At 39.6% G+C, this 23,765-nt stretch overlaps 1 protein-coding gene across 1 annotated transcript in view; it reads right to left on the bottom strand.

Annotated features, from left to right (window-relative positions):
• Nucleotides 1–80: 80 nt before the first annotated feature.
• LOC124133223 (very low-density lipoprotein receptor-like) overlaps nucleotides 81–23,765 on the bottom strand; it is a 35,962-nt gene continuing 12,277 nt past the window's right edge. The window contains exons 5-18 of the mRNA XM_048399421.1: nucleotides 20,984–21,106; nucleotides 19,246–19,359; nucleotides 18,856–18,978; nucleotides 11,995–12,108; nucleotides 9,707–9,829; nucleotides 6,132–6,389; nucleotides 5,019–5,196; nucleotides 4,553–4,771; nucleotides 4,234–4,424; nucleotides 3,291–3,430; nucleotides 2,972–3,134; nucleotides 2,672–2,812; nucleotides 1,549–1,729; nucleotides 81–249 (exon numbers count right to left, since the gene is read on the bottom strand). Coding sequence (XP_048255378.1) covers nucleotides 1,704–1,729; nucleotides 2,672–2,812; nucleotides 2,972–3,134; nucleotides 3,291–3,430; nucleotides 4,234–4,424; nucleotides 4,553–4,771; nucleotides 5,019–5,196; nucleotides 6,132–6,389; nucleotides 9,707–9,829; nucleotides 11,995–12,108; nucleotides 18,856–18,978; nucleotides 19,246–19,359; nucleotides 20,984–21,106 — 1,913 coding nt within the window. The 3' untranslated portion in view covers nucleotides 81–249; nucleotides 1,549–1,703. The remainder of the gene's footprint in view (nucleotides 250–1,548; nucleotides 1,730–2,671; nucleotides 2,813–2,971; nucleotides 3,135–3,290; nucleotides 3,431–4,233; nucleotides 4,425–4,552; nucleotides 4,772–5,018; nucleotides 5,197–6,131; nucleotides 6,390–9,706; nucleotides 9,830–11,994; nucleotides 12,109–18,855; nucleotides 18,979–19,245; nucleotides 19,360–20,983; nucleotides 21,107–23,765) is intronic.

The following is a 23,765-nucleotide window of genomic DNA, read 5'->3' as shown; positions in this document are numbered from 1 at the left end:
TAATTTCACGTGAAAATAATTTAAGACTTCTATTGCCGCACAGTTATTTCGCTTATGTACAGATAACCAAGAACAACCTAGCATAATAATGTAATTTAATCCGTAATTATATACACAATAAATTAATATCCACAATAAGGTGTTCTCAGGACAATGCCTTTCGACACTGGCACTGGACTTGGTTCCTGGACCGTGAAGGGAGCCCCTCCGTTGTTCTCTTGTAACACCTTCTGTAGCAGCTTCAAGTCCCTGAAAGACAGCAAATTCAAAACGTTAACCCCTGAGAATGATTATCATCTACCGAAAAAGATCAAATTGGGCGTAACATGCCTGTACATTCTGTATACAGTAAACTACGGTTATACCGAACACGTTTATAACAAACTGACGGATATAACGCACTTACTTTTTAGTCCCGACTATTTGCTGTAGTTCTGCTGTATATATGCTTATAACGAACTACGGTTATAACGAACTAAAAATAGTAGTCCCTTTGAGTTCGTTATAACCGTAGTTTACTGTGCTTAGATATTTGTACACTCTCGTCTATTTTTGAACATTCTTGTTCGCTCTTATAAACTCTCGTACATTCCTGGACATTCTTGTGCATTAATATGCAAATTATTACACGGGTTTCAAGTCTCAGTAGCTCTTAAAATCCAACACATAAACTGTTATCCTTATTCTAATGACATTTAATCCAGAATTATACTTTGCTACATGTTGTAGATGCTATATATTCTGTAAACCATATGTTTCAGTTGTGGTTTGGGTATAATTGAAATATGGATGTGTTTGAGGCGGCCTTGTTTTCAAAATATGATATTCGAAAACTCAGAATAACAATGGTTTCAGAACGCCATTGATACTCCTAGGCACTGGCAAGTCGAGTTCTGTATCTGTTTTGTCTTTGATCTGTTTGGTCATATTCATTAAGGCGGGAACTCCTAAAGTGGTATTTAGCAGTTTGAATGTTTTCAAACTTTAATAATTCTGCATTAAATGTTTTTTTACGGAGGTTGTAAAGCCCTAGTTACATATTTCCCCACTGTCAATTTAGTTTAATAATGTGCTACAATGTTCAAGCAGTACACCATTATTAGCCCTGTCCATGCATCAGTGTGCTCTCGAATGTCAATTTCAACCCTCTGACTGGTATATAACCAAAGCTGCCACAATATCATCTCTTCCTACCGGGTACCCATTCGCTGCATGGTGAACAGAGGCAGAGTCACCTGACTGAGGAGACCCCACGTGTAACATCTATTTCAGTGTGGGGCGGGACCAAAGTCTTAAAACTCACATGCACCCGGTCACCCATGCGCCTGCTCTCCGCAACCTACGATGCTTAACTTCGGCTGATTGGTGACCTATGTACTGTAGACAGGACCACGTTTTACTAAGTGAGACCAATTTAATATGTAATACATACGACCGTCCTTCACAAAATAGTTTACAGTCTCAAATAAAGATGCATGATGTTGCCTGTCAGTTATATAAGGGACGCCTAGTAATATGAATGTGGCTACTGTGTCTTTGTGCCCTCACTATATTTTGTGGATGAAGTCTCCACACATCTCTATCATTGGTTTGGAATGACAAAGGCTGTTCCCATCAAAGTTGTGAAACATCGCGTATATTCTCCTCCGCTCCCCGAACTGTTCGTTTTGCACAACGACGTTGTTGGCTGCGAGTGTAACATATCATGGCAACGCTCTGCTTCCTGGAACTAGAAAATGTTTTATCTGAATGTGATATATAATATGGAATATGAGATTTCCACATATACATAAACACACATATAAACAATGGCCTATGCACAGCCAGTGAAACAGACAGTGATATATCATAGGGCATGCATGATGGGGTGATGGAATTCTGATGGGCAAATGCCAATATGAAACTTAAAATGAACCTGGATATATTTGAAAAGAGAAAAATCAAAGACAAGTGGCATGATTATATATTAAGATTCACATATATAAAATAAGTGATGAAAATAAAATATATTCAAAATCAAAGTTCAAATCCACACAATGTCTCCACGAAACAAAGTTGAATCATGAAACTTTGAATGGATAGCAACTTCTTATGTTCTTTGTCACGACGTTTCAGAGCTACCACCTGATGAAGGAGCAAGAAGTAGTTCTGAAACATCGTGACAAGGAATAAAAGAAGGTGATATCCACAAAAGTGTCATGTATTCCTGTTCTTCCAGGCTCTAAATGCCTATCAAAGAATCCGAAACAAAGTTATTCAATGATGTATATCCACAAGAGCTGTCGTTTGTCGTTGTCCAACACACTACGTCACACTATGTCATCTTGTTTGTGTCGTTATAGAATGAGGAAAAGCAAAATGTATCGATCGATCAGTGATAACAGTGAAACCCCAACCACTACAATTGACATCATCTGAGACATATTGACGTTTTTGCATTTGCAGCATACAATGATGGGACAAAATATGCATTGATTAAAGTGCCAGATAAACTATATCAGTGATGCCTAAATTGAAAGGATACATGTGAAGCGTTACATTCAAATACGAACAAAGTAACATTCAAAAATGATATGTACATGTTTCCTGAAACCCGAGTGTCACACTAACATTCAGAAAGTGAAACCAAACTAGCTAACTAATACACACATGTGTGTTGCTATGAACGTACCGCCTTCAACACAGTTCTTCCTATCTGAGGACAAGATGAATCCCTTGGGACAGTCACATACATAGAATTCAGTGTTCCTTGCATCATAAGCTTTAGGCAGGCAGAAGTGGGAACAGCCGCCATTGTTACTGCCACACAACCCTATCAAGAAAACAAAATTAACTTGTTTGACAACAAAGAAAGTTTACACACAAAGAACTTAATATTCTTCTTATGCTTTTCAGTTATATTTTTTGAGTGACGACCTTGATGGTGCATGTCGATTGTTACAAATAGCCATAACAGCTGTGAACTTCTTACTTCTCAGTATTTGTTGTCTGCAGGGATGGAATACACGCACATCCATGGGTGTATCCAGATTCACGACAACTGTCTCAACTTTCATTACTTTTGCATCACGTCTACCGAACTTGCTGTATTTGCTGACCGAGCTAGTGGTCCAGTCAGTCCAGTAAAGGTAATCCTCAAATAGAAACATATAATAGGAGTAGATGTGAGGCCAAAGATTTAAACGCAACAACACACATGGGCAAAGTTTTCCTTGTCAAAAAAAGGTTGTTCATATGATTATTTGTATGATATATATTTATCATGATAAAAGATGTTGTGCGAGACTAACCTGGAATACAGTGATGGCGAAAGGGTGTCTGAGATGCAGCTGACTCTGAAGAACAGACACACGCTCCAATCCCAACGTGTTGGAACTCTCGATGCTGTGCAGCTTGGAATCAACCCAATACAGTCTGTCAGCAACATAATCTGAAAGGCCAGCAAACCAGTCAGAAACCTGCATCAATCATACGATTAATGGAACTGCTCATGTATTTCTTTTATTAATAGAGAAATTCATCCTCATAATATCAACAAGAAACAGCGTTTTCACTACCCCCGCCATGGGGCACATCGGTATTTTGTTTGTTCATATAGAGGTAAAAACCAAGGAAGTTGATGTTAACTATGAAAAAAGAACCCTATCTGTCCTTGTGGAGAGAGAGGCACAAGCGTGGCTTTATGTCATGAGAAATCTGATTCTCGAGCTCTCAGATGTAACCGTCCCCATTGCAGATACTGTGCACTAAATAAAAAAAATTAATATGGCTCAGTGGTCATACTCGTGTAAGCACAACATCGAAAAACATGTAACTTTGGGAAAACATTTATGGCACAAATTTTCGAACTCAGTCTTAGATAAGCATGCAAAAAACGGACGGACAGACGAGCGGACGGATGAACTCGTTTCTTATATCCCCCGCCCCACTTCTAGACAGGGGATAACAAGTGAGTCTTAGATAAGCATGCAAACTTTCATTCATTGAGTAGTTTCTGTGCAAATGTGTCCCCATTTCATGCAGTGTGCACGAAGTAAGAACGGAGCAAGGGCAAGGACTCTGTAACAAATGAAATGAAATTACGACACCAATTTTCGAATTCATTAAAGATCATGACCAGTAACATCAGTGTGTAAAATGTCATTTCTAAACTAAAATAGATTTTGAGAAAATGTGTCCCCATTGAGAAGTGGATGAACGGACGGACGTTCCTAACTTGGGCTTGGTATCTACCTATTGTGAGTCCATTGGGCCAGGCGATGGTTGTGTTGATAATAACCTTCCTGTCATTGCCATCCATTCCACATCGCTCAATCTTAGGCTGTTTACCCCAGTCAGTCCAATACATAAGTCCGCAAGGAAACACAAACAAACTGAAAATTTCTCCCGAAATGTTCAGGTAATGTGACAATGACATCCTCTCACTGCAATAAAATGGAACTTGTCTAATGGGTTTGTCAGATTCCTTGTTGCAAGACTCGTTGAATTTATTTTAATTAAATCTAGAAGTCATTATTTGCCTGATTTAAGGAGGAAACAACTGGTTACTTACCCATAATTGGGATCCAGTACTATGGCTCTTGGCTCATCTAATCCAGTGTTAATGAGGGTTTTCCTCATTTTGCCATCCAAGGAGGACACTTCAATCCTGTCAAAGCCAGTGTCAGTCCAGTAGAGGTGCTTGTTGATCCAGTCTACAGCAAGGCCATCTGGGGTGCTGACATCTGTGGATGCTACCTCTTCAACTGATGACTTGTTACCGAAGTCAGCCCTGGACACAATTTAATTTCATAGTAAAGCATTCTACAAATGTTAATTTAACTTTGCTTATTATGTAGCATATCCATATACCTGATTTCTATGTCATTTTACACTGCATGTGTTATCCTGAGTAGTATTTGATAAAATCGTTACCATATTAAATAGAGTTATCTCCCTCTACGTATTCACCGCACAGATCCTGTGTTTTTAAGACAAGCACTTCACACACTATGAATGAGTTATTATTACAAACTCACCTAAATATACCTTCTTTTACTACATCTGTCCAGTAAAATCTATTTCCAAGAAAATCAAAGTCCATAGCAACAGCAGATGATATATAACCATCACCAAGGAGGAGGTTATACGCAAAGGTTTCAAGGTTGATTCTCCTTAGATCTCTTTTTTGCGAGAGCAGTAGCTGCACGTTGCCTCCTGTAGAAAGATCAGATGAAGACAGTTATTAGGCTTGAAGTGTGTTTGTGTCCTAAAAGTCATATGAACGAAGAACAATCAGATCAGCTGACGTCCCAAAAAACGAAATGTTATATTATCGGTAAGTTTTGATTTTGATGTTGTTATCCATAATTTGTCTTTCTAACAAAAGTAAATGTCTGAACAGACAGTGCAAGAGGATTACAAAACTTGCTCGTCAAACACAAATACAATATATTTTCAGTTGTTGCTTTTCATATCTACTTAAATCAATTCAAATGTACTAAAATAACTGCTTCAATGATTAATTGCTTTGATTATTTTTTCACGTGTACATTTGGAAATAAGTTATGTCAAGTGATGTCGGCGGCAGTAAATGGTATTTAGTGTCATCAGCCCCCGGTTGTTTACAAATATGACAAACTTCGGGATTGGACAGTTTCAAGTAGGATGGCTGTACCAACAGTAGAGCGACGAGCGGGCAACTTAATTATCTCATTGTAAACACCAACTGCCCGCCCGCCAGAGAGGTCTTTTTCATTCGTGAACATACGTTAATTTATTCCAGGGACTGTTACTAATTGCTACTGCCACTTATTTGATGCCTTGTTTTAAGCTTAATCTAAAACTGTGTGTTTGTATATAACTTGATAATTCATTGATCTTGTTTGATCATTTATTGATTTCACAATTTTGTTTGTACGAACAAGTTCAAATTGGTAATCGTATCGCAACAATACACAGTGTGCTGCGTCTCTGAATATGATGAATACCACTTTCTAAAATGTCAATTTTGTTGTTCTTATATATCGAGAAAGAATCCTGTGTTTCTATGCCAGCGCACAGGTTTTAACACCTTATGGACAAAATAGCAGGGTTCTCATAACCCTTTTTCCAGGTTATATATTCCTAAATGACTTGCATCAAGCATTTACCTCCAGCCTTGCAGTATCTCTTGTTGACCAGGGAGTAATTATTAACACATTCACACTTGTAGCCTCCCTTGGTGTTCTTACAGATCTGTGAGCAAGTGCCATGAATGAGATTGTCCTTGCACTCATCGATGTCAGTACACACAGTCTGGGAATCATTCATCAGTATGTAGCCTGGATTACAGTCACACTTGCGCTTGTTTCCGGACAGACTGACACAGATGTGGTCACATCCACCATTATTGAAGCTGCATTGATTATCTGCAAGAGCAACAAGGACATACTTAAATGCTGGTGCACCAAACCAAACAATAACAGGACACGTGGGCATTTGATCTTGAATCTTCAGGTAAACAATAACAGGACACGTGGGCATTTGATCTTGAATCTTCAGGTAAACAACAACAGGGCACGTGGGCATCTGATCTTGAATCTTCAGGTAAACAATAATAGGGCACGTGGGCATGTGATCTTGAATCTTCAGGTAAACGATAACAGGGCACGTGGGCATTTGATCTTGAATCTTCAGGTAAACAATAATAGGGCACGTGGGCATGTGATCTTGAATCTTCATGTAAACAATAATAGGGCACGTGGGCATGTGATCTTGAATCTTCAGGTAAACGATAATAGGGCACGTTGGCATCTGATCTTGAATCTTCAGGTAAACAATAACAGGGCACGTGGGCATGTGATCTTGAATCTTCGGGTAAACAATAACAGGGCACGTGGGCATCTGATCTTGAATCTTCAGGTAAACAATAACAGGGCACTTGGGCATGTGATCTTGAATCTTCAGGTAAACAATAACAGGGCGCTTGGGCATTTGATCTTGAATCTTCAGGTAAACAATAACAGGGCACTTGGGCATTTGATCTTGAATCTTCAGGTAATGAAGACTTTGTACTTTGACGCGTGCTTCCGGTAGAGCAGGGCATGTTTACTTTTTCCGCGATCACCTGGTATCAGCACATATTTTGAGTGATCCATTCATATGATTTTCATCGCACTTTGCCTTAAGGCCCTAATTGAGACTGATTATTCGCTGGTGCTGAGGTTTAAAACGAAATGACATGTAGTATGTTCCAAAGGTGACTGTACAAGACCAAACTTTGCGTTTAGCATAATTTTCAGAATGTTTTTGCATTACTATAAGGGCAATTATTACCGGAGCTTACTGAACCGAACAGAGTGTTAACAAGACGCAGATTGTATACTGGGATTCTGTCTACTTGAACACAACTGAAACAGTCTTATTTATGATGATTCTCCAGTTTTCGTATTAAACATCCACAGAAATAACACCAGACAAAACAAACTACAAATAACTGCAGAATAATGCTCAGATAAATATTGTTTGATTTTGTCTGAATATAAGAATATCTAGTAGAGGTCAAAGCACAAATTATTCACAAATGGAATTTCAAATACAATGGTTAAGGATGTTTTGTTTGATGATGTTGCAGTTGTTGTTATTAGCCATGGTAAAGTGAAGTAAGAATTGAATGATGATTTAAAGTATAAAACAAACGACACATATAACCACTCATCTACAAGTGGAAATGGAGAAAAAAAACAAGTATTTTAAAGGTGCAGAAAATGCCAAAGAAAAAATACCTATATTTTAGCTTTAAATACAAGTGTGTTCGTTCCCTCCTTAAAATGCCAAATACATAAAATTCGCCAGATATTTCCACCATAGAATATGTCTGGGATGAGTTAAACAATATTTGGCTGACATTTGAAAAAACAAAAACAAGGCTACTTTCAATCATCTGCCTCGCAATGTTTAAAAATCTGTAAGTTATGGTAGTTTTTATTTAGATGATATTTATCAAGATAATATGCGTTCAGTTGTCTGATCAATGTTCGTCATAACACATTCATTGATAACACCCATACCTTGAAGAGGGAGGTGTAACAACTCAATAAGCAATGTCAATATCGGGTGTGACCACCATTTGCGTTTGTAAAGGCGAGGCAGATGATTGAAAGTAGCCTTGTTTTTGTTTTTTCAAATGTCAACCAAATATTGTTTAACTCATCCCAGACATATTCTATGGTGGAAATATCTGGCAAAACAGCTATGGCAATACATCAAAATTATGCCGCCCATACCTTACACTTCCATCCCCAAACAGAGGACGTTAACCAACGCAAGCATGGCTAAAACGTTCTCCTAGATGTCTGTAGCGCCTTGCACGACCATCAGAGCTTACCAGATAAAACCTGGGCTCAACTGTGAACTGTGTACCGCCCCAGTCTGCATCAAGCTAGACGTGCCTGACGGTGAGGTGTCAGCAGAACTGGGCGTAGAGATGGGCGTGGGGGCCGGATGTTGTGCTCCCTCAACCAGTTGCGTACGGTTCTGCTACTAATTGGTCTCAACACAGAAATTAGGCGAGCTCTTAATGTGGCACTTGGTATCAATTCCGTAGATGCAACAACCAAATATGGATGTCTTGTTTACATGAAGTAACACGTGGATGTCCTGCCCCTGGCAAGTCATACGTATTGCTCTGCTGTCGATAATATCTCCAAAGAAATCATCCTGTGTTTCGACCCGTTAGTCTTACAAAGGCAGGTTTGATATGTGAATCTAGAGAAATATATTCAAGTTTAAACTCTTTGAACATTATGTATTTGGCATTTTAAGGAGGGAACGAACACTTCTACTACTGCGTTATGAAAGAAAACCTCATAAGTCATACACAAATCTACAAAGACATTGTCAAACAGTAAAATAGGAAGAAACTCATATCACAGCATTGAACTGCAGTAACGACAGAAGAAAATACAAAAAAATACAAGTATTTTGGTCTCATCTTTAAAAAGCCTAACAAATAATGCTATATATATATATATGCTTGAGAAAATATTAGTTTATTTTTTTGTATGCATATAAATCAAACCTTTGTAAGATTATGAAACACGATATGAATGACACTATCTTGCAGAGAGTTCGAGACGGATATGAAAAGACACAACAGCCTTATATATGTGTTATGATAAACTTCTTAAAATCTGTAACTGCATGACTGAAAAATCTTAAAGTTACAAACAAATCGGTAAAATGCTCCAACATTGTTTTCATCTTCCATGCCCTTGCAGTTCGAGGTTCCATCACACACAAGTGACTTGTCAATACAAACTCCATCTCCACAGTGAAAATCAGTTCCATTACATCGATATGAGGCTGAATTAAAAAAAGTAAAATATGCAGAACAATTGAATTCTTACAGCAAGTATTCCCTTAGACGTTGATCTTCCGTCAAAAGACCCCCACTCTTAATGCTGAGTCTTCAGATGCTCTTTGAAATTTTCATAGAAATTGAAACAGAAATTGTATAATTTTTGCTATTCTTCCAAAGGACGTAAATAATCTATAAGGACTAATATGAAACTCTATGTAGTGTTAATATATTTACAGAAAATGCTTAATTAGAAAGACCTTACATCTATAGAAGTGAAAATAGATAGCCCAGGAGTCCATCACTGATATTTATTAGTGATAGAAAACAGTTCATACCAATCCATGTAATCTATGCTGCAGGTATATATATACTATATGCACCTACCGCTACAGTTAAGTTCATCGGAACCATCTTTACAATCCTTGGAACCGTCACACTGCACAGAGTTCGACAAACAGACACGTTCCTCTAAACACATGATCTGATCTCTGACACATGTAGTATTGCCTGAAATATATTACTACATATTACAAGTAAAAGCTAATGTGAACTTTATAATACACAATTTCAGTTTGATAAATTTTTATAATAAAGAAGAAGCAAGTTTGTAAAACCAACCAAACAGCAAGTAATATCTTCCTGAGACAAGAAACTAACTTTATAAACGGCAAACGTGAAAAAGATTCAGACTAGCAGAGAGACAACTTATTTCAGTAACACGCCATCGGCCCGTAATACATTTATACAGCATGAGAAATCACGCATGCTGGAGTAAAGTACATGTATAAAAAGAAATGAATGACTCGTGGTCGTTGTTTATCATACAATAAAACACTGCTTGAGAATAAACAACTTGGGGCGCAGCTACATCATGTAACAATTTTCCTAATGAAAAATGTATGCAGGATCTGGGACTTCTGAATTACAGTCTACTACCGATTTTCGAAAGGAAACCTCATAAGTCATACACAAATCTACAAAGTCACTGACAGACATGGTCAAATAGAAAAATGGGAAGAAAATCACACCACAGAATTGAGCTGCAGTTACGGCAGAAGAAAAAATACCAAAGCTAAATACAAGTGTTATGGTCTCATCTTTAACATGCCTGTATGCATGAGTAATAAGGAGTCTATTTTGTGGATGCATATAAATCAAATCTGTTTTTGTAAGATGATGCCACACGATATGAATGACACCATCTAGCAGAGAGCTCTAGACAATGCTGGTCTTCTGCTGGGAGAATAAAGAACTAGGGGCGCAGCTATATAATATGACAATTTCCTCTAGCAGAGAGCTCTAGACAATGCTGGTCTTCTGCTGAGAGAATAAAGAACTAGGGGCGCAGCTATATAATATGACAATTTCCTCTAGCAGAGAGCTCTAGACAATGCTGGTCTTCTGCTGGGAGAATAAAGAACTAGGGGCGCAGCTATATAATATGACAATTTCCTCTAGCAGAGAGCTCTAGACAATGCTGGTCTTCTGCTGGGAGAATAAAGAACTAGGGGCGCAGCTATATAATATGACAATTTTCTCAAGCAGAGAGTTCTAGACAGTGCTGGCCTACTGCTGGGAGAATAAAGAACTAGGGGCGCAGCTATATAATATGTCAATTTCCTCTAGCAGAGAGCTCTAGACAGTGCTGGTCTTCTGCTGGGAGAATAAAGAACTAGGGGCGCAGCTATATGATATGACAATTTCCACTAGCAGAGAGTTCTAGACAGTGCTGGTCTGCTGGGAGAATAAACAACTAGGGGCGCAGCTATATGATATGACAATTTCTTCTAGCAGAGAGCTCTAGACAGTGCTGGTCTTCTGCTGGGAGAATAAACAACTAGGGGCGCAGCTATATAATATGACAATTTCCACTAGCAGAGAGTTCTAGACAGTGCTGGTCTTCTGCTGGGAGAATAAACAACTAGGGGCGCAGCTATATGATATGACAATTTCCTCTAGCAGAGAGCTCTAGACAGTGCTGGTCTTCTGCTGGGAGAATAAACAACTAGGGGCGCAGCTATATGATATGACAATTTCCTCTAGCAGAGAGTTCGAGATGGAGATGGAAAGACACATGTCTGTATGCAATAGAAATTAAGAGTTTAATTTTCTTGGATGCATATAAATCAAACCTGTCTTTTGAAGAGAAGGAAACACGATATGAATGTCACTATCTTGCAGATAACTTGCAGTCAGGATCATTGTCACAGACCCAGGAGCTGTGGATGCATTCGCAAGACGTTTTACATTTAAATTCTGAATTGGAACATTTAGTAGTCTTACCAATGCAATTGGTTTCATCACTCCCGTCATGGCAGTCAACGTCTCCATCGCAGTACCAGGCTCTATTGATACACGTGCCTTTATCACAGAGAAATTTATCTGGCGCACACGAATGTGGGGACTCTGGAAAGTAAAGGCTGTTCAATTTCATATTTGGCATTATTAAAACATAAAAAAATCTTCCTTAATTCATTTCCAAAAATCTAAAATTTCAATAATCTGGAGTAACTCACAAAAAACATTTTAAATAACAAAAAAAGGATTCACAACAACAAGTATTTATTCCACGATACAAGAAGTGCTTTCATGGGTCATTTCCAATCTTTAGGAACGAACAAAATACAGTAGTCAAAGTGCTGAAGAAGGTATGCGAATGTTTAGCAACGTACCACACTTGTCCTCATCAGAGCCATCTTTACAGTCCCTGTCTCCATCACACTTCCATCGCTGTGATATACACATTCCATCACCACAGCGGAATGTGCCTCCCTCGCAGGTGACAGCTAAAAAGTAATTTCAGTTATTTAATATCCTCCCAATATAAAATGAACCGCAAAAGAAACGTCACCCCAAGTAACATTGCATGAAAACAAAGTTTCTAAAATTTAACATTACCTTGTGCGGAAAAATGAAATTTGATGAAAAAAAACCAAAGCAGATGACAATAAAACCGATCGCCCAAACGCATCACGCAACGGCCATGGTAACCCGATGCACGTGAGTTCCGTGCAAATTGAAATGCACAAGCGTTCCCCTATTGCTTGCCCTATAAAAATCCACCCAGATCGGATAACATTCATTCGTTATTGAATTGCTACCACAAGACAAGATTGAAAAGAAATCAGCGACACCAAGCCCTTGGACGATTTCAAGCTGGACAAACCGCCCGGCAAGTAGCCAATGCATTTCAAGTCCACGTAAGGACCATATACATACATATAACTCATAGATATGTATGATGATCTCTGTGAACAGGGTGTTACTTTTATCCTTGGTGATCTTAATGCAGATATTTGTAAGCACAATCTCTCTGCCCGGGATAAGCTAGTTAGCACTGCTATCTCTGATAGACACCTCCTACACACCATTAGTGAGTTCGCAACCCATTCCCCACGTTATACATGTAGATCCAAGGATAACACCTTAAAGAGTATGATTGACTATATCCTGGTACCCTCGTGGATAAAAGACCATGTTACCGATCTCCATGTTATAGATACATGCCCTTATACGGTGTCAGATCATCTCCCATGTTTATTATCTATGTCATTGAGAGCCTTTGGTCGAAATAATCTCAATATTAACCCCCCTGTTCCAAAATGGAACAAAGCAAGTCAAGATGATATACTCATGTACCAGTGTGAATTTGGTACATATCTTAACTCCTTTCACGACTGTAATCTGTCTTGTCAGGCTGAAAATGTTGACACATATAGCGACCATATAAGTAAATGCCTTTTACTTGCAAGTTCCAAATATATCCCTAAATGTGAATATAAACCTTATCTTAAACCATTCTGGAAACCTGATGGACTAAATGATGCACATTACCGTATGAGGGCTGCTCGACGTGCATGGCTAAATAACGGTAAACGCAGGGACGAAAACTCGGATTCGCGCATCTCTTATAAAACTGAAAAGAGACACTTCAGGCGCCTCTATCGAAAATCGAAAAGGTCCAACAAAAAGAATACCCTAAGGGAAATTGAGAGGTCAGCTGAACTTGATATAAATTCTTTTTATAAAACTGTTAGAAAACAACGAGGGAGGGTGGCCGAGATACCTATACTTAACTATAAGGATGAATGTGGTTCTACACCCTCAGCTATTTGCAGATTATGGGGTAAATATTTTTCAGATTTAGCCAAACCCTACCATTCCGAAGGATTTGATGATGTATTTAAAGAAGATATAACTAGTAAGGTACAGATATTCTATGCAGGAGAACATTTTATTTATTCCTTACGTATACTTTTTAATCATATGATGAAACTACAATATGTACCTTATGATTATAGACTTGGTATGGTCATACCAATATATAAGGGGAAGAATGAAAAATCTGACCCTCGAAATTATAGAGGTATTACTCTCACATCATGTCTCTGTAAACTCTTTGAAAAAATACTGCTCAAACGTATAGAAGACAAACTATGTAGACTTAACCCAGACTTTCCTGATATGCTACAGTTTGGTTTTAGAAAAGAACATGGAGCTATTATGTCAGTATTTACTTTGATCGAAGGCATTCAGTATTACATACAAAGGGACTCTGCAGTCTATGCAGCTTTCTTAGATAATGAAAAAGCATTCGATAGGATATGGCACGATGGATTATTTTACAAACTACATAAACTGGGCATTAGAGGTAATACATGGAAATTACTACATCATTGTTATACAAATAGTTATGCTTATATTTCCTACCAAGGTGAACAATCAGACAGATATATGGTTCAACAAGGTGTTGGCCAAGGCAGAGTAATCTCTGCTTGGTTTTTTCTTGTTTTTATAAATGACCTCATTACAGCCCTTAGACAAGCACAATGTGGCATCCGTGCATATGGTATGGATATTCCTGCAGTCTTGCTTGCCGACGATACTACACTTATTAGCGCATCACCGAGAGGCTTACAAACATCCCTTGATATTGTACATACATATGCCTCAAGGTGGCGCCTAACATATAATCCATCAAAAAGTGCAATAATTGTGTTCACCAAAGCAAAACGCAAGGGATATAACTGTCATTGTAAACTTGGTAATACACACACTACTACAACTGACTCTACGGTGTATGGTGGAATACTTCTAACATACAATCTGTCCTGTAAAACAAGAATTGAAAAGTACTGTCAGAAAGCAAGACAAAATATTAACTCCCAAAGATCTTTAGGATTAAATAGTTATGATCTTCATCCAATTTCAAGCGTGAAAATATGGCTCAGAATGATACTCACAACCAGCCTTTATGGATGTGAATTACTCTATGACATCAAGGGTCAACATGCCGCTCTGTTGGAAGGCACGCAAAGATATTTTGCACGCATTGTACAGGGTCTTGATAAAAGATCTCCCTCAGAATCTACTATTTCGAACCTTGGACTTTGGACAATTACTGCATATATTGATAAATGCAAACTTTTATTTCTTGGTCGTTTATGCAATCTGAGCTGTAATAACTTTGCAAAAGATATTTTTGCGCGTCCATTGCAAGCCCTGTCAATTCAAAGACAATCTGTGGAGATCTTAAATCAACACTTGATAAATACAATCTGAGTCCCTACCTTCGTGCATATACTCAGTACGGTACTTTCCCTCCAAAATTGAAATGGAGAAATCGTGTTAACGAAACTATATGCAAATACGATGAACAATCATGGCTCACAAATGTATCAAATAACGCAAGCATGTCCCGTTATAAGAGAATTCATACGAAATTAACATACCATGTACTTTGGCAATTAGCTTTTCTGTACCCGGAATATCGACCTGCTTTACAACTCTGTGTGAAAGTCTCATCACGTAGTAAACTTTCGAAAGAGTGCATGCTCTGTAATAGGCATGCTTTTGACTATGACAGCCACGTTATTTTACATTGTGAAGCGCTGATATCAGAAAGAAATGCGTTTTTCTCTTCTCTCATTGACGTACTTGACGTTCAAAAATATGTTGATTTTGAAATGCAAGATGAAACAGATATGTTATCAGTCTTATTTGGGGCTGAAACAAAATTTCCTCACAATCTGGATCAACACACCTGGGAAACTATTATACTTCAGTTCTCCTCGTATCTGTACAAACTAAGGCATCTTTTGATATATATCTTCTAGTGAAAATCTGTCATCATTTAGGTATCTGAATTTGATAAACTGTGTGTAATTGTAAATATGTTGTGCCTTTTTTTATTGTGTTAACTGCGTGTAATTGAATATATATTCATTGTAATCTTCGGAATCGCATCTGGAGGAAATAAAGAATCTCTCTCTCTCTCTCGCAAGTAATATCTTCCTGAGACAAGAAACTAACTTTATAAACGGCAAACGTGAAAAAGATTCAGACTAGCAGAGAGACAACTTATTTCAGTAACACGCCATCGGCCCATAATGCATTTATACAGCATGAGAAATCACGCATGCTGGAGTAAAGTACATGTATAAAAAGAAATGAATGACTCGTGGTCGTTGTTTATCATACAATAAAACACTGCTTGAGAATAAACAACTTGGGGCGCAGCTACATCATGTAACAATTTTCCTAATGAAAAATGTATGCAGGATCTGGGACTTCTGAATTACAGTCTACTACCGATTTTCGAAAGGAAACCTCATAAGTCATACACAAATCTACAAAGTCACTGACAGACATGGTCAAATAGAAAAATGGGAAGAAAATTACACCACAGAATTGAGCTGCAGTTACGGCAGAAGAAAAAATACCAAAGCTAAATACAAGTGTTATGGTCTCATCTTTAACATGCCTGTATGCATGAGTAATAAGGAGTCTATTTTGTGGATGCATATAAATCAAATCTGTTTTTGTAAGATGATGCCACACGACATGAATGACAACACCATCTAGCAGAGAGCTCTAGACAATGCTGGTCTTCTGCTGGGAGAATAAAGAACTAGGGGCGCAGCTATATAATATGACAATTTCCTCTAGCAGAGAGCTCTAGACAATGCTGGTCTTCTGCTGGGAGAATAAAGAACTAGGGGCGCAGCTATATAATATGACAATTTTCTCAAGCAGGGAGTTCTAGACAGTGCTGGCCTACTGCTGGGAGAATAAAGAACTAGGGGCGCAGCTATATAATATGACAATTTTCTCTAGCAGTGAGCTCTAGACAATGCTGGTTTTCTGCTGGGAGAATAAAGAACTAGGGGCGCAGGTATATAATATGACAATTTTCTCAAGCAGAGAGTTCTAGACAGTGCTGGCCTACTGCTGGGAGAATAAAGAACTAGGGGCGCAGCTATATAATATGACAATTTTCTCAAGCAGAGAGTTCTAGACAGTGCTGGCCTACTGCTGGGAGAATAAAGAACTAGGGGCGCAGCTATATAATATGACAATTTTCTCTAGCAGAGAGCTCTAGACAGTGCTGGTCTTCTGCTGGGAGAATAAAGAACTAGGGGCGCAGCTATATAATATGACAATTTTCTCAAGCAGAGAGTTCTAGACAGTGCTGGCCTACTGCTGGGAGAATAACAACCAGGGGCGCAGCTATATAATATGTCAATTTCCTCTAGCAGAGAGCTCTAGACAGTGCTGGTCTTCTGCTGGGAGAATAAACAACTAGGGGCGCAGCTATATGATATGACAATTTCCTCTAGCAGAGAGCTCTAGACAGTGCTGGTCTTCTGCTGGGAGAATAAACAACTAGGGGCGCAGCTATATAATATGACAATTTTCTCAAGCAGAGAGTTCTAGACAGTACTGGTCTGCTGCTGGGAGAATAACAACCAGGGGCGCAGCTATATAATATGTCAATTTCCTCTAGCAGAGAGCTCTAGACAGTAATGGCCTACTGCTGAGAGAATAAAGAACTAGGGGCGCAGCTATATAATATGTCAATTTCCTCTAGCAGAGAGATCTGGACAATGCTGGTCTACTGCTGGGAGAATAACAACCAGGGGCGCAGCTATATAATATGACAATTTCCTCTATCAGAGAGTTCTAGACAGTGATGCTCTTCTGCTGGGAGAATAAAGAACTAGGGGCGCAGCTATATGATATGACAATTTCCTCTAGCAGAGAGTTCTAGACAGTAATGGCCTACTGCTGAGAGAATAAAGAACTAGGGGCGCAGCTATATAATATGACAATTTTCTCTAGCAGTGAGCTCTAGACAGTGCTGGTCTTCTGCTGGGAGAATAAAGAACTAGGGGAGCAGCTATATGATATGACAATTTCCTCTAGCAGAGAGTTCTAGACAGTAATGGCCTACTGCTGAGAGAATAAAGAACTAGGGGCGCAGCTATATAATATGACAATTTTCTCTAGCAGTGAGCTCTAGACAGTGCTGGTCTTCTGCTGGGAGAATAAAGAACTAGGGGAGCAGCTATATGATATGACAGTTTCCACTAGCAGAGAGTTCTAGACAGTGCTGGTCTTCTACTGAGAGAATAAACAACTAGGGGCTCAGCTATATGATATGACAATTTCCTCTAGCAGAGAGCTCTAGACAGCGCTGGTCTTCTGCTGGGAGAATAAACAACTAGGGGCGCAGCTATATAATATAACAATTTCCACTAGCAGAGAGTTCTAGACAGTGCTGGTCTTCTGCTGGGAGAATAAGGAACTAGGGGCGCAGCTATATGATATGACAATTTCCTCTAGCAGAGAGTTCTAGACAGTGCTGGTCTTCTGCTGGGAGAATAAAGAACTAGGGGAGCAGCTATATGATATGACAATTTCCTCTAGCAGAGAGTTCTAGACAGTGCTGGTCTGCTAGGAGAATAAACAACTAGGGCCGCAGCTATATAATATGACAATTTCCTCTAGCAGAGAGTTCTAGACAGTGCTGGTCTTCTGCTGGGAGAATAAAGAACTAGGGGAGCAGCTATATAATATGACAATTTCCACTAGCAGAGAGTTCTGGACAGTGCTGGTCTTCTGCTGGGAGAATAAACAACTAGGGGCGCAGCTATATGATATGACAATTTCCTCTAGCAGAGAGCTCTAGACAGTGCTGGTCTACTGCTGGGAGAATAACAACCAGGGGCGCAGCTTTATAATATGACAATTTCCTCTGGCAGAGAGCTCTAGACAGTGCTGGTCTTCTGCTGGGAGAATAAACAACTAGGGGCGCAGCTATATAATATGACAATTTCCTCTAGCAGAGAGCTCTAGACAGTGCTGGTCCTCTGCTGGGAGAATAAAGAACTAGGGGCGCAGCTATATGATATGACAATTTCCACTAGCAGAGAGTTCTAGACAGTGCTGGTCTTCTGCTGGGAGAATAAAGAACTAGGGGCGCAGCTATATGATATGACAATTTCCTCTAGCAGAGAGTTCGAGGTGGAGATGGAAAGACACATGTCTGTATGCAATAGAAATTAAGAGTTTAATTTTCTTGGATGCATATAAATCAAACCTGTCTTTTGAAGAGAAGGAAACACGATATGAATGTCACTATCTTGCAGATAACTTGCAGTCAGGATCATTGTCACAGACCCAGGAGCTGTGGATGCATTCGCAAGACGTTTTACATTTAAATTCTGAATTGGAACATTTAGTAGTCTTACCAATGCAATTGGTTTCATCACTCCCGTCATGGCAGTCAACGTCTCCATCGCAGTACCAGGCTCTATTGATACACGTGCCTTTATCACAGAGAAATTTATCTGGCGCACACGAATGTGGGGACTCTGGAAAGTAAAGGCTGTTCAATTTCATATTTGGCATTATTAAAACATAAAAAAATCCTCCTTAATTCATTTCCAAAAATCTAAAATTTCAATAATCTGGAGTAACTCACAAAAAAACATTTTAAATAACAAAAAAAGGATTCACAACAACAAGTATTTATTCCACGATACAAGAAGTGCTTTCATGGGTCATTTCCAATCTTTAGGAACGAACAAAATACAGTAGTCAAAGTGCTGAAGAAGGTATGCGAATGTTTAGCAACGTACCACACTTGTCCTCATCAGAGCCATCTTTACAGTCCCTGTCTCCATCACACTTCCATCGCTGTGATATACACATTCCATCACCACAGCGGAATGTGCCTCCCTCGCAGGTGACAGCTAAAAAGTAATTTCAGTTATTTAATATCCTCCCAATATAAAATGAACCGCAAAAGAAACGTCACCCCAAGTAACATTGCATGAAAACAAAGTTTCTAAAATTTAACATTACCTTGTGCGGAAAAATGAAATTTGATAAAAAAAAAACAAAGCAGATGACAATAAAACCGATCGCCCAAACGCATCACGCAACGGCCATGGTAACCCGATGCAGGTGAGTTCCGTGCAAATTGAAATGCACAAGCGTTCCCCTATTGCTTGCCCTATAAAAATCCACCCAGATCGGATAACATTCATTCGTTATTGAATTGCTACCACATGACAAGATTGAAAAGAAATCAGCGACACCAAGCCCTTGGACGATTTCAAGCTGGACAAACCGCCCGGCAAGTAGCCAATGCATTTCAAGTCCACGTAAGGACCATATACAGGTTCCATCAATGGTACCAGACCAACAACACTACAGATGACCGACCACGTAGTGGAAGACCAAGGGTCACCGCCCGACGTCAGGATCGTCAGATTGTGCGACAGCATCTTCAAGATCGCTTTGTTATTGCTGCGGAAACTGCTGGACGGCCATGGGGACACACTAGTGCGGACACCTTGCGTCGACGATTGACGGGCAGACACCTTCACTGTCACAGGCCACACCGAGGACCCATTCTGACACCACGTCATCGCCGGGACCGTCTTCAGTGGGCAACACAGCACCAGCATTGGCGCCAACAGCACTAGAGAAGAGTCCTCTTCTCCGACGAGAGCCGTTACTGTATCTCAACAGCAGATGACACACAGAGAGAGTCTGGCGACGCAGTGGGGAACGTTTTTCAGATGCTTGTGTTGTTGAGAGAGACTCGTGGGGTGGTCCGAGCATCATGGTGTGGGGTGGAACTGGTCTTGCACAGAGGGTCGGCCCTGTAGTCTTCCGTAACATCGGTCGAGGGAGAGGCAATGGTGTCATAGCAGCTCGGTACATTGATCAAGTCTTGAGACCACAGGTCATACCTCATTTCGCACGTCGCCGCAAGCGCGAGTTTCAGCATGATAACGCCCGTGCCCACACAGCGAGAGCAACAAGTGACTTCCTCAGAATGGCATCAGAACCATGCAGTGGCCTGCCCTCAGTCCCGATTTAAATTCCACTGAGCACCTTTGGGACGAGATTCAAATACGGTTGAATGACGTCCGACCAAGGCTGACAACTGCAGCTGAACTGCATCAGGCGTTCCTCAGAGTATGGCCTTCATCAACCGCCTCATCCATTCCATCTATCGACGTTGCACGGCAGTCATCAATGCACATGGCGGATACTGACTTGTGATGCCATTTTCTCAGAGACTAGTGTTTAAGAACATTTGTCGGTTTAAGTTCAACCTTGATGATCAGTTTTGCCAAGTTTCATCTTTTTAATATGTCTCAAAGTATGTTTACAGTGTTTGGATAAATAAGGTTTCTCATATATCTATCCATGGTGACGTTTATTTTGTGGTTCAGTATATAACAGAAAGATACGAAACAGTTATATTGTCTGAATATCAAGGGATAAAAGCCATTACTCAGCAAAAGTATAATTTACATTAAACACGTTCAAAGTCGTTACTTTAACTGACTGATTACTCACTGCAATTCGTTTCATCTTCCCCGACGATTCCCCCGCAATCTTGCTGTCCATCACATACCCAGTTTGAAGGGATACATTGACCTGAATTGCAGCCAAACTTATCTGGACCGCACGTTTTAATGTCTTAAAATAAAAACAAATAATAATGTTATACTTTTCAATGCAATACAATATCACAGACTGCAGTATCCAAATTTCACAGTTGTCGCAGTTTATCTGTAAACAAAAGAAATGTGTAAGATATCTCTTTGAAAAGGTTATAAACAACTATTTTTCTGAATATAACCATCATAAACGTTAGGTATGTCAAATGATAACTCATCTACAAAACATACTGTTTAAAAGGTTTTCTTGGCTGCTTTCAAGATGAAAATAATTACAAAATAAACAAGGGGTATGTGTTGTCCATGCCAGCCTGGAAAATGGTACGTAGCAACTTCCTATTTCTCGCTGGACAATAAAAAACGGGATTTCATCCGAGCATGAAGCATGATTTCGGCAAGTTTTTCTCTCATTTAATTAATGTTTTGAAATAAATCTAACTTGTGCACCGATAATCAAGTGATCGGTGATCCAAATAGAGAATCTCAACCGAGTGTCTTTTGATATCAAATATATCAACACGAGTTGATAAAAGTGGGAAAGCTCCGAGGTTTGCCGAGGATTGTTTCCACTTTTGTCAACGAGTGTTGATATATTTGATATCAAAAGACACGAGGGTGAGATTTTATTTAGCATCCAACATCATTCTTCCAACTTTTTCAGTTTGTAGACAGTAATAACCAGTGTCTAAGTGTGAAAAATACTGCTGACAGCTTAAGCAGCAGATCCATTAGTGATGTCATTTGATTGTGACGTCCTGGTAACCAATGACGTCACATTGTTCTGCAACGCATTGTGATGCAATTTCATTGCAGCGATATCTACAGTGTAGGTATTGCTTAATCTCATCCAAGCGATATCTCCCATGGGAGCCAGTTTTGGATGATAAAATCCAGTTACAGGACAGTGCATTTTCTGATTTTTTTGTAACTAACAAAAACGATAGGTCAATTTCGAAATACGTAAAGCAAGGTCCATTGTACGATTCCGACTATTATAGATGAATCACTATCACAGAGTGATGACACCAGGTGTTCGCGAAAGGGTGAGCATATCCGGCCCCACCGGTGGCACCCGTCACAAACATCTGAAAGGCAAATCTGAAAATATTAGAACAACAAAAAAGACGACCGGCTCCGTGGTCTAGTGGTAGAGCGTCTGACCAGAGAGCGGAATGTGAGAAGGGGGCTCGGAATCAGAATACTGTGTCTGAGTGTGGTATTCATGTTAAACTGCGGCATGGTATCTCAGTGGAGAAGCACTATAAAATCGGCATTAGTACAAGCAGCCACACATTTTCAAATGTCCTCCATGTCTTAACCTTGATCGTACCGCCTCCGTGGTCTTGTGGTAGAGCGTCCGCCCGGAGAGCGGAAGGTCCGGGGCTCGATCCCCGGCCGCGTCATACCCAAAGAAGTTAAAAGATGGTACTTGTTGTTACCCTGTCTGGCGCTCGGCATTAAGGGGCTAAAACATGGACTGGTCGGCTCGGAGTCAGTTTACTGTGTCTGAGTGGGATATTCATGTTAAACTGCGGCATGGTATCTCAGTGAGCTAGCACTATAAATCGGCATCAGTCCGGACTAGTACAAGCAGCCACACAAACACACACACGTACATGCACGTCGCTATATAAGTGCAATAATCTTGGACGCGACGTTCAACCCCATTTCAACTCACCTCACCTCACCTTAACCTTGATCAAACAACTTTTGAGCAAGAGTTGCATGAAGCTCTTCTAAATCTTCGTCAAAAGAGCTTTCTCGATTGTTCCTCGAATGTTGTATAAAGGCTGGAGCTGCTGGAGTATTGAATGACGTTAAGGGAGAGTTGTTCCTCGAATGTTGTATAAAGGCTGGAGCTGCTGGAGTATAACATGACGTTAAGGGAGAGTTGTTCCTCGAATGTTGTATAAAGGCTGGAGCTGCATTACATGACGTAAAGGGAGAGTTGTTCCTCGAATGTTGTATAAAGGCTGGAGCTGCCGGAGTATTACATGGCGCAAAGGGAGAGTTGACTATTGGAAAGGCAAAGTCGTCCCCCTTGTCATACCGTCATGTTGATAGTTTTTGTCACTCTGAAAGTTTATACCCAGATCCAAATGTGAAACAGAAAGTCAGTTTTATGGTCGCCTTCATTTCTAGTTCAGGTGGATAAATCAGTGGCTGTTTAACTATTAATGAACGATATCAGACCAACGTTATATCTCAAGCTAAAAGTTAAACTTCTTACCTTGTTTAAATGTTTTACTAATCCAAGCTGAAATTCCATTTCAAATGTTTAAAAGAAACAGTTCAGCCAGAGGAGGAGATGAAGTGGTGCTCATGGGGGTGCATTATTCTTTCCTAATGCCTTATCCTGATATTTCACATTGAGGTTATCAATTAGGAAGCCCAGCATTTCCCATATTTCTTTCTCAGTAACTTCAGACGATATTTGTTTCATTTTGGACAATTTATCCTGAACCTCTGGGGAAAAATGTAGAGATGTAACTATGGTGACCAGGTTCAGTAACAGTTGTACCAGGGATCAAGGAATGCAGTTTTTTCTTGTCTGTCATCTGTGTGATAGGGTGTACAAATTTGAAAAATCAATTTTTTTTAAATGATAGAACTTATTTTCTTTTCTGAGTTTATAAGCAAATCCCTTGGGAATTTTTGGAAGCCACATGATATTAATT

Source organism: Haliotis rufescens, unplaced genomic scaffold (genome assembly GCF_023055435.1).
Source record: "Haliotis rufescens isolate VD_foot unplaced genomic scaffold, xgHalRufe1.0.p SCAF_2, whole genome shotgun sequence".
In the NCBI taxonomy this organism is placed as follows: Eukaryota; Metazoa; Mollusca; class Gastropoda; order Lepetellida; family Haliotidae; genus Haliotis; species Haliotis rufescens.
The sequence above is the reverse complement of the archived record's forward strand: the minus strand, read 5'-3'. Positions and strand labels throughout refer to the sequence as shown.